At 40.8% G+C, this 11,325-nt stretch overlaps 2 protein-coding genes across 2 annotated transcripts; one reads left to right on the top strand and one right to left on the bottom strand.

Annotated features, from left to right (window-relative positions):
- The first annotated feature begins 58 nt into the window (after window positions 1-58).
- On the top strand, window positions 59-5,445 carry LOC115041056 (very long-chain acyl-CoA synthetase-like). The gene is made up of 10 exons (XM_029498340.1): window positions 59-530; window positions 1,127-1,336; window positions 1,457-1,615; window positions 1,844-1,968; window positions 2,135-2,329; window positions 2,404-2,494; window positions 2,573-2,771; window positions 3,218-3,315; window positions 4,783-4,913; window positions 5,008-5,445. Exons 1-10 carry the CDS (start codon window positions 59-61, stop codon window positions 5,179-5,181), a joined length of 1,854 nt encoding a protein of 617 aa, XP_029354200.1. The 3' UTR covers window positions 5,182-5,445.
- On the bottom strand, window positions 3,528-9,228 carry hdc (histidine decarboxylase). The gene is made up of 12 exons (XM_029498339.1): window positions 9,144-9,228; window positions 8,861-9,033; window positions 8,662-8,775; window positions 8,456-8,578; window positions 8,230-8,367; window positions 8,004-8,147; window positions 7,740-7,806; window positions 7,478-7,640; window positions 7,001-7,091; window positions 6,798-6,896; window positions 6,603-6,704; window positions 3,528-6,304 (listed from the first exon to the last, which is right to left on the bottom strand). The coding sequence occupies exons 1-12, from the start codon at window positions 9,169-9,171 to the stop codon at window positions 5,522-5,524; spliced, it is 2,025 nt and encodes a 674-aa protein (XP_029354199.1). The 5' UTR covers window positions 9,172-9,228; the 3' UTR covers window positions 3,528-5,521.
- Between the last annotated feature and the right edge of the window lie 2,097 nt (window positions 9,229-11,325).

The raw sequence follows: 11,325 nt of genomic DNA, 5'->3' as shown, positions 1-11,325 counted from the left end.
GTTGAGAGTTGAACCTTCAGGGACTCCTGTCGCTGACTGTACTGACACACTTCTCATGATGTTTGCTTATATCATATGTACCATTTTCGCAGGCTTGGCACTTTTGCTTTATGCGAGAAATCCTTATTTTTTCAAGGATCTAAGTTATATGATCAGCGTGCTTAAAGTCGTCCTGCGCATGGGAAAAATACTCAGGCAGAAGCCGTTTTACAGTATCCTGGACGCTTTCTTGGACAAAGTGGCCAAACAGCCACATAAGAAGTTCATTGTGTTCGAGGAGAGCTCCTACACCTACAGCGAGGCTGACAGACTGAGCAACAAGGTGGCCCGGGCTCTGAGGACGCACGGCCGGCTGCAGGAGGGCGACACGGTGGCTCTGTTCGTGGGAAACGAGCCGCACTTCGTGTGGCTGTGGCTGGCACTGGCCAAGCTGGGATGCGTAGCTTCTCTGCTCAACCACAACATCAGATCCAAGTCTTTCTTGCACTGTTTCTCCTGCTGCGAAGCCAAAGTCCTGGTAGCTGGCGCAGGTAAGACTCAGATAGATTCATGCAAGCCCCATCATGATTATTACTCACAGCGCACTTTGGTTTCACACTGCACTTATTCACTCATTCAGTGGACTTCATCCATATTTTTTCCAACACCAACTCCTTGCACTGCAGTGAGAATTTACTGAAGTTAAATGAGACAATTGCAGTTTTTCTGCATGATTTATTTGTCTGGTGTTGCACTATGAAGAAAAGGTTTTCAGACCCCCCGCCCAAGTCATTTATCCAGTTTATCCAGAGCTAACTTTTGAACAGGTATGAAATTATCTCATGACTAATATTAGATCTGTATCCGTCACAACGTGGTCTAATGATTCTTTTCATTGCATTTTCCTTAAGCTTTCACTAATATCCAGCTGAAATTTCAACAATTCTCTCTGTTGGATACTATTAATGGGGAAAAAAAAACCTCTCAAAGCTAGTATGACATTTCTGTCAGATCTAACAGTCCAACTCTAACTAGTTTGAAGGCTATTGAGAGCTACTGTGAGCAAAAGTCTAATTCCTTGTTTTGCGGATATATTGCTACTGCATTGACCTCAATGACTTCTGGGACTCTTGCCTGTATCTCTCAGATTTGCGTGAGGCCACAGAGGAGGTGTTGCCCACCTTGAGGGAGCAGGGTGTGCAGGTGTTCATCCTAAGTGATGACTGCAACGTGGAGGGCATTGAAAGCCTCTGTGATAAAATTCAGCAGGCCTCCGACGAGCCTCTGTCTCCCCAGCTGAGGATCAACATCCACCTGAAGAGTCCTGCGGTGTACATCTATACCTCAGGAACCACAGGTCCTCTGATGGTCTTATATGACCACCTTTATTCTCAGTATGCATTCCTAGAGTTCAGGCCCTGAGCAACAGCAGTAGCACTAATGCTACATCCGCTTCTAATGTCAATGTCATTTTCAGGGCTTCCCAAAGCAGCTGTAATCAAACAAGAAAAGATATGGATGACATCATTTCTTCAGTTTATTGTTGGTGTACGCTCAGACGACATCCTCTACTTATACCTCCCTCTCTACCACAGTGCTGGATTTTTGATGGGTCTTTGTGGGGCCATAGAGAATGGTAATGCGTCAACATTTCCCAAAAAACATACTTAACAGCACAAAAGCACTTTAGAACTACAAAACATGATTTCCAGGCTTAATATTGATGACTGGACAGAGTTTATTGAAGGTTAAACCAACACATATTTGACCGTGAGTAGCAGGCTGGTTGGCTATGATTCTCACTGTTTATATTTCAAAGTCCTGCAGCTCTTCTTGTTGAAACCTGTTGCTCTTGATTTCATAGGCATCACTGTAGTTTTAAAGCGGAAATTCTCAGCCTCTCATTTCTGGAATGACTGTAGAAAGTATAATGTGACAGTTATTCAGTACATTGGAGAAATCATGCGCTACCTCTGCAACACACCAAAGGTAAACCTTACAAGAATATCAAATATTGTTATACTTAGTATTGTGTCATGAACAAAATGTTATTATGTTGGTAACTTTAACAGGAAATTTGCATGGCAGCTACTGCCTGCGGTCAAGCCCAATATTTGTACTCTAAATGTGTCACCTCTACATCACTCTCCTGTAGAGAGACAATGACAAAGATCATAAAGTCCGATTGGCCATGGGTAACGGGATCAGGGCCGACACCTGGGCTCACTTCCTGCAGCGTTTTGGAGACATTGATATCCAAGAATGCTATGGAGCGACAGAAGGAAATGTTGGCTTTATCAACTACATTGGGAAAATTGGAGCCATTGGCAAAGAAAATTTAATCCACAAGGTCCGTTTTGCGTAAAATGGGATAATCAGAAACATTTAGATGAAACAAAGGTTGATTGTCAAACTGTTTTCCAGATGGGATGCTCATATGCCCTCATAAAGTACGACACAGAGAAAGAGGAACCGGTCAAAGACCCCAGAGGATTTTGTATTGAGGTCTCAAAAGGTGAGCCAGTCTCCTCTCCTCTCTTGCCCTTTTAGCCCTTCCTAATGCATATTGTGTGCCTGATGATTGTACCCACAGGAGAGACTGGTTTGTTAATTGCAAAGATTACTAAAAGATCCCCATTCAGCGGCTATGCCAAGAACAGTCAGCAGACAGAGAAGAAGAAGCTGAGAGATGTGTTTGTGAAGGGAGACCTCTACTTTAACAGTGGTGACCTACTAATGATAGACAACGAGGGATTTGTCTTCTTCCAAGATCGCATTGGAGACACTTTCAGGTGTGTACACCAAATATACTGCACAAATATGGCAAGCTGAGAGACTAATGATTACTCTGCATTCACATCTGGAAGCAGTTTCAAAGATGGTTCACTTACTGGTTTCAGAGTTAGGACAAAATCTGAACCTGGTTAGGCTTTGTGGAATCCCTGCCGATTTTATCAACAAGGGACGTTGTTATTTTTTTTTAAGTCATCTAGATGGAAAATAAGAATATTTTCTCTTCTAGGACCCATATTTAAGAGAACATTACATTTGAATTCAGAAACAGTGCTCAATTTAGACAATTTAATTTCAAGGTTCAGGGTTAAATATTAAGGATCATTGAATTATTGGTGCAGAAGAGTCTGACTAAATGAATAGTAAGTCTAAACTTTAACAAACTTGCTTGTGCTTTGTATTGAATTAAGACATCATGGCTGCGTTTGTCTGTCATATTTTGCAGATGGAAAGGAGAAAATGTGGCAACCAATGAGGTGGCTGATCATTTGCTCATGGTGAACTGTATTGAGGAGGCTAACGTCTATGGCGTGAAGGTGCCAGGTAAAATATTACTATCATTAGATGTCATGTTGTCTTGACATTTAAACAACTTCACTGCCTGTCATTCATTGTTAGTGTTGGGCATGTTATTAATTTGTTAAAAAAAGGTAACTGAGTTACCGTAGGGGCAAAGGATTCGCCACTCTCACAACAAGGATCTTAAAGTCAGTGTTTCTTTATTCAAGCAGCATGCAAAATCTCCAACACATAGTTATGGGGGAAGAGGTCCTTGAACAGAGAAAAATACCAGTATACGACACAGATTATTCTAAAGATGCATCATATTGCCCAGCAACAAATAAATTATCTCCAGCATGACTGAGAAGATACTCTCAGTTAAAACTTTCCTCCTCTATCTTTAAGGTGACCTGCATATTTTTGACTTTTCTACAAAACACTCTGTTAGTAACTGAGTCACAGCATCAAAAAAGTAACTAGTTACCAGAGAAAATAACTATGGTGTTATGATTTTTATGTAAAAATATACATAAAAAAGATTATTTCCCTTTAATGAACCTTTAATTGTAACAGTTTATAAAATTATTTGTATGAAAAGCTGAATATTATTTATTTTGAAATGGAAACAAAATGATCAACAAAAACTTTGTAGACTAATCCATGCTATTTTAATGTCGCTGTGGGGCAACAAATCATTGTAGCTATTATTTCTATGTTTGTCAGCAGTGGAAGAATAAAACACAATAGATGTTTCATAACTTTTAGTATTTATTATAGCCTCACCAGGCCCCACCTTGCCTTCCAATTAGTCTAAAATTAAATAATTATGCTTGCTAAACAATGTACCATAAATAAAAAACATATTCACTCATAGTGCAAATTAAATGAATCAAATGGTCACACAACATAAGAGGACATCACAAAAGTATACACTTAAGAGCACTTTGTAAACAGTATCTATGAATCATCTCGACTTGCCATTGCTGCATGCCACTTAGATATGTTTGTATATGGGTGTGTCTGTGTGTGTTGGTTTGTGGTTTGTGTGTGAATTCTGCCTCTGATTGGCTTCTCATGAAGTAGCTTAGCCAGTTATCACTTATCATGTGGCCTCTTCCACCCAAAAGAAAAGTTACTATGTTTACTATGCTTTGCAATTCCTTTCAGGACAAGAGAGCTGGAGGTTACAACAGCTAAATAACAGTAAAACACAATAATGCACTCCATGTAATTGTCGGTAACAGTATTGGCTTTGTAACAACAAAAAAATGTATCAGTTAGATTACCAATTTCTGAAAGAAGCAACCCGGTTGGTAATGCTTTATTCATTAGCCTTTGTAGTCATATAATCCTACAAGTTTAATCCTGCAAATGAAGAAAAAACAAAACATAACAAGAAAGGATGCATTCGAAATGACTGATCATTTACTTTGTTTCAATATGAAACACACACAGAGCTGTTATTCTGATGTTGTGAGATTTCTTTGTGCTTTGACCTTGTCTGTTTAGGAAATGAAGGGAGAATTGGAATGGCAGCCCTAAAGCTGAGAGAAAACATGGACTTTGACAGCAAAGCCACATATCAGCATGTCAAAAACCACCTCCCCAGCTATGCAAGGCCACGCTTCATTCGCATACAGGTAGAGACAGTCCTGCTGGGTTTACTTATAAGATCACATCAGGAGTCAGGAATTTCTTTCCACCACTATCTAACAAATTCTTCGGCTCTTGCAGGATGCACTTGTAGTGACTGCGACATATAAGCAAATGAAGGGAAAGCTGGCAGAGGAGGGCTTCAACCCTGCTGTCATCACAGATCCTCTCTTCTACCTTGAGGACAACAAAGGCTACGTACCCATGACTCAGGAGATATTCAACTCCATCGCAGAGGGAAGAGTCAGGCTCTAAATGAGTTCAATGTTTATTATCAGTAATACATTTGGTTTCTTTTTTTTGGCTTTCAGCTATCTCGGGATGCCAAATAATACTAATTGACCAGCACATTTAGAGTTTAGGTGTGGGACAGCTACTTTCTGTTTGGGACACTGTGCATGAAAATATCTAAAGGGATAAAATGTTGTTTAAAATATTTTTTTCTGAAAAGATGTTGAAATTATTGTTTGTAAATGAAAAAAGTAATTCAAAATCAAAAAAATAATTAAATAGTGATCATTAAAAAGCTGTTAGTGTGTGTGTGTGTGTGTGAGAAAGAGAGTGAGAGAGAACTACTATCCTGCTTTCAGGGTCATTACAGGAGTTTAGGCGCAGAGGCAGTTTCCAGTGGAGTAGGAGAGGGAGCAGTGTTGGCTGTAGCAGAAGAAGACATACAGTTTGTCCTTATGTAGGTAGAGGACAAATGTTTCTGAGCCACCTGGGAAACCTTCATGGGGCAGCACAGCTGGCGTCGACCACACTGCACCCACGGGTTGCAGAAGCTGGGCACACTGTAGAACTTGGTTAGCTTTTTCAGGACCTGTTTGCCCAGCAGATTTGAAGGCATCTCTGCAATCTTAATCATCGGACCGGATCCCGGTGTTGACAGTGTGGGGAGGGCACCCGCCACATCGTTAACACAAGGCCTTGCATCAAAGACGTAGTCAGACAGTGGCCCTATGCAAGTGTAAGGCAGAGGCTCGCTGTTGCAGCTAAGAGAACGCATTGGTCTTCTTGATCGATTCCACGCCTTGTCAATCCACAGCTCCACTTGAGCTTTGTCCAGCCTGATTGCAGCGTCCTCTTTCTCACCAGACAGTTGGTCTGAGTCAGGGCCCTGGCTTTCTTCTGCTCCCATCACTTCGTCTTCCCCTGAGTTGGATTGATCTGCATTGTTTAGCCCGTGCATTTCAGCAAGAAGAGTGGAGGCCATTTTGGAGATGATGCTCCAATCTTTGAGGATGTCATCAGCAGCAGTGAACTGTGAGGTCACTGTAAATCGAATGATGCGTTTGCTGTGAATGTCAGCAGGGATGAGGTACATGGTTCCTGAACGGGTCAGTCTCCTCAACAGCTCCTGGGTTAAAGCATTTCCCCCCTACAATGAGAAACGGACATAATATATTCATGAACATAGCAGGGCCAAAAGACTCGCTTCAGAACAAAAGTAAAACATTCTCAGGCGCATCACTTTGAGGTTTCATCTTATTTGAATGCAATTCACCCGTACTTGATAAGGACGAGTCAAGAAACTTATCTATCTATCTGAACAAGGTGTGACTGGGAAGTTCATGCATGCCAACAATGATTAGACAGTAAAAGATAGCTTGCCTAACAAAGATAAAGCCAGCCTTAACACAACCATTTACCAATTGCTTTAAAGTTGTGCTACATACTTTCAGGCAGAAGACCACCAGGCCAAGGTGCCTCTCAGCTGGAACTTCGAAATTTGGGTCACTTCGTATTTGAGACTCAAAGAGCTTTGCCATCTCAATTCCCTAAAAGCAACATGAAAAATAGAGCATTGATAGAACATAGTAACTGATTGTCACCTAAAATAACTTGCAGGATGAGAACCGGATGCGACTTACATGTCTGATATGAGCCTGGAGTTTCTTCAGTCCAAAGGAGCGCATGACAAACCAGAGTTTTAGAGAGCGAAAACGTCGGCTAAGGGGAATTTGCCAATGCTGAACAGCAGAGGATATGTACTGTTACTGCTGTTACTGAATGAAATGAACATTTTGGAATAATATGGCATAATTTGTTCGGTGAAGGTGTGATGCTATCATACCATGAAATCAGTGGCTGCCAGTGAATTTTCATGTCTTAGATAAACAGGATCAACACTGAAGGTCTGTTGGAGCTTATATTTATCCCTTACCCTGCGAAAGCAAAGTAATACCATCTTACCAACCAACAAATATCCTTCATTTTGACTCTGTTTAGTAGATCTGGTTAGATGGGACAGTGGTATCACAGTTGTCTCCCAGCAAAAAGGTCCTGGGTTCAAACCCGGTCCTGATGCCTTTTGAGTTTGCATGTTCTTCATCTACAATTTCCCCGTTCCATTCACTCTGGCTTATTCACAGATGCTATTTGATTGTTGACTCCAGATCCCATGCAGGTGTGTATGAGCCAGAATTGTGATTTTTCTCTATGTGCTAGCCCCGATGAATTTTCCAGGGTGTACCCTGGACCTTCATCCAATGTCAGCTGGGATTGGTCTACCCACTTAATGGATAGATAAAACTTTATTGTTCATACTCACCAGAAAGCAGTGCAATCAAAATGCACCATCATCCACTTAGAAGGGTTAAAGACAAAAGAGTGAGCAAATTCAATGCCTTCAAGTGACCAGCGGAGCTCAGGACAGAAGTAGGCAGAGCCAGCGTACGCAGCATCAACATGAAGCCACAGGCCCTCTTCCATACCTGTGTACCAATAAAAGCACTGTCCTTAGAATCTAAAATATGTCAGTGTGTGACTCGGTGTTAAAGCACACATCACTGATGGTGAATTTGAAGACCTACACACTGGCCCCAGTTCAGATAATTTGTCAAAGGCGCACACTCCTGTAGTCCCCAGAGTCGCACACAGCTGAAAAGAGAGAAACAACAGTACTTGGTTTTAATCATGTTGCGTTCTTGTCAACATACCTACATGAACATTTAGCTCTTTGGAGTGGTGAAAGAGGGGTTTAAATTTAAATGCTGGCTGGGGAACACCCTCAAAAACCCATCAGGGCACCCATTTCCATTGATGATATCCATACCGCCTTCAATTTCAATACATACCATGAAAGGGACCAGTCCCAGCCTCCTGTCCTCTTGTATGGCTTGCTTTAAAGTGTCTCCTCTCAGGGACAACAGCTCATCAGTGGGCAGAAACCTGAGCTTTACCAGTGAAATGAGACCTGCCTTCTCAACTGAGGAGTGAGCCTATCAAAGATATCAAATCACTTCATCAGCTTGTGCCATCTGATTGATGGGAAGTTTCAGGACAAGGCATGGCAACACAAACCTGGTCGGACGCGTAGCACACCAGCCTTGAATTCAGGACTGAGTCATCCACATCCTGGTCGAGCTCAGCCCGCAGTTGCAAAATTTTGTCTTTCCTGGCTGCCAGCAGAGCAACCAGTGTACTCTCACTGACCGTGCTCTAACAGGAGAAGAGGAAAGTAATCAGCGCCCAGTTACTATTACCAGTGGAAAGGTTTTGGGTTTGAAATAAGCAGATCAACAAGAACCTGCAGTATGCCTCCACCTCTACTGTCTGGATGGTAATGCAGGAAAAAGGAGGGCAACCCCAGTGCTTTACACAACCAGTCCATCACATTCATTTCCAGCTCCGTACACGCTGGGCTAGAAGCCTATGAGAGTCCAGTATCAATATGATGACAAAACTGTAACATGTTTTCTGATTTGTAATAAAAAATGTGGGTGGTGCCCTTACCCAAGTGAATCCAACACAGTTAATGGCATCAGCTAGCATGTCACCGAGCATTGAGGGCCATGAAGTCAGACTGGGGTAGTAGGCATGCATATGGGGGCTCTGCCAGTGAACCACCTGGGAGAAAGAAGTAAAGGAAAAAACACTTGCTTCCTTGTCCTAGTCTCAAATGGTTGATATGATAGGTGTCATAAAAACTTACTCCGGGCATTATGACTTTCTCAATGTCGTTGAAGATACTCTCCCAGTCATCGGACTCTGTAGGCGCGGTATCAGGGAGAAGGTCCTTCATGTAACCTGGTTTCACATCTGGAATTACCCTCCTCTCTCTGATGGAGGCAAGATACTGTGTGATGTAGTCCACCAGCTCCTTACCTGTTCAGAAGTGGACACCAAAACTAATTATTTCATCAGTGTTTTTCACAATAAAATAGCATATCAACAAAGACAAACCAAATCAATATAGTGAAATGACCATGGATTACCTCTGCGATTATATTCTTCAGCCTGCATTTTGCAAAAAGGAGAGCTCTTTGAGTTGATTTATCAAATGTAAGAGGTAGCTGCAAGGATGCTTTGTGTGTACAGCAGCAGAGATCACAGACATATATAGATCCTGTGGTGAAAAACACGCCTTGCTTTGGTGACGCATGCAAAAAAGAAAGAAGCTAACACAATGTGTTCTTCCCATGATTAGAATCGCCACTCACATCCCCCATTGACTCCACAATTGCACCAAATATTTACACTCCTTCAGTGGGGATGGTTTATTAATTCATATTTCAACAGAATTATACTTTAATAAGAAAAAGGGCAGTGTATCAATAGTGTGAATGGTTTCGCTTTATTGTAACTGTAGAGCCGGGCTATATCCAAAAACACCTGTATCCAAGTACACCTCTATTAGAGATATGAGAAGATTTTTTTTTTTCTTCTTTATCTTCTTTAACTCTTAGTGTGGAGATCCACAGGATTGAACTACAAAATGTTTCTTTCCTATAAACGACAACCTCAACTTTTAATACTTTGAGTAAATTTAGCTTATCAGACATGCATACGTCTTTTCTTTAAAAGCATTTTATCTGTAAAATATCTCAATTCTTTTTGAACAACCACCAAAGAGTCATAATAACATTAGTGAGAGGGGAAACATGAAACAGATCCACGCAGTATTTCAATGGTCCTCCAACAGTTTATTTCAATAAAAACATATTTTTTGGGGAAAGCAGGAATTACATGTTTTGGTGTTTTTGCTACACCCTCTCTGTCTTCTTCTTCTTCTGTCAGTTTTACACTGGGCAAATATGTAGATGGAACCAGATCTGCCTCCACTCATCCTGTATCAAGATATTACAGACATTGCTATTTGCATTGGATGGGGACCTTTCACAAACAAATAAAAAAGTCGATTACAGGGGAAATAGCTAAAAAATAGACAATGAATGAAGCTGTACTAAAAGGTAATAGGAGCAGGAGGGCAAACACATCCATGTCATAGCTTATCTCTGCCTTTTAAAGGTTGACAAAAGCTCAGGCAGCACCTGCACTGTTCACTCACTGTGTTCTTTACTTTGCATTGTTCTTGACATGGGCTGGATCTCAAGCCACTGGTTGTACACATCTAACCATAATTCAAACACACTCAGCTTCCACCATAGACATACCAGAGAGGCTATGATGAGAGGCAATTCATTCTACTGATTTAGTGAAGCTAATAAACCCCCTGTTACATAAGACCATTGAAACCTGTATTAGAAGTTCATATTGAAATGCTCTTCCCATAGTGGTTGCTGTATTTTTCCTACAACAACAGGTAAATTGTCAGACAAAATAATCAAATATTATTTTTATTTGTCTTTATTTGGTGAATTTCTCATATTGAACTGAAACATCATCGTGTATACACAGTATACATTCATTCATCACATCTTTTACACCATGAGTAACATATCTGAGCTTGGTGTTAATCTAGTCCCATTTTAAAACATGCGCTGTACTTTTTTTTTTTTTTTTTATTTTAAGAATTTCCTTTTAAAAACAACAAACCTACAGGTGTTTGAATTTGATCAATCTAAGCCTGTCATACAGACTTTTGATCAAACTGAAAGCAGGATGTCCAGTAGCCGACAATGATTAGGATAATAAGTGCTATGTGACATAGAGCAGAGCACAGTGTAACCATTGTGTGTCTTTTGTTTATGTCTGGCACTTGATGAAAGCACTTTCATCCATAATTATGCATTTGCAGCTCAGGCTGGGACATCAAAGTCAAAGTGCTTCATGAGAGATGCTCTGCTGCTTTCATTCATTCATACTGAAACAACTAGCATCATGCCAGTCTACCACAAAGAGCACCTCGGCCAAGATATTTCAAGTCAAAAGTCAGAAACAAAGAGGAGGTGGCTTATTAGTTTTAAATGAATAGAAGCAAAACAGGCATTAATGATGAGACCCTCAGCAACAGTAAAAATTAGATTAGGATTAGAAATGTAGCTTTATGGGGACATTGGTTTTGGTTATTTGATTGTTCTAAACTAAACTAAGATTAATCATTCATTTACCGTCTTCTTCTTTGATGGGTGGTATAAATAAGTTAATGGGTATTGAAAGAATTTCACTTAGCTTTCACTTAGCCTATGAGCACACCTCATGATCCTGTTAGGCTTT

Source organism: Echeneis naucrates, chromosome 3 (genome assembly GCF_900963305.1).
Source record: "Echeneis naucrates chromosome 3, fEcheNa1.1, whole genome shotgun sequence".
Taxonomy (NCBI): domain Eukaryota; kingdom Metazoa; phylum Chordata; class Actinopteri; order Carangiformes; family Echeneidae; genus Echeneis; species Echeneis naucrates.
This window is presented reverse-complemented; position numbering and strand designations above follow the sequence as displayed.

Coding starts and splice junctions, on each gene's coding strand:
- LOC115041056 (XM_029498340.1), top strand. CDS start 59: ATGTTTGCTTATATCATATGTACCATTTTCGCAGGCTTGGCACTTTTG. Junction 1,969..2,134: donor ACCTCTGCAACACACCAAAG/GTAAACCTTACA, acceptor ACTCTCCTGTAG/AGAGACAATGACAAAGATCA. Junction 2,772..3,217: donor CGCATTGGAGACACTTTCAG/GTGTGTACACCA, acceptor CATATTTTGCAG/ATGGAAAGGAGAAAATGTGG.
- hdc (XM_029498339.1), bottom strand. CDS start 9,171: ATGCAGGCTGAAGAATATAATCGCAGAG. Junction 8,579..8,661: donor ACTGTGTTGGATTCACTTGG/GTAAGGGCACCA, acceptor GGACTCTCATAG/GCTTCTAGCCCAGCGTGTAC. Junction 8,148..8,229: donor TGTGCTACGCGTCCGACCAG/GTTTGTGTTGCC, acceptor TATCTTTGATAG/GCTCACTCCTCAGTTGAGAA.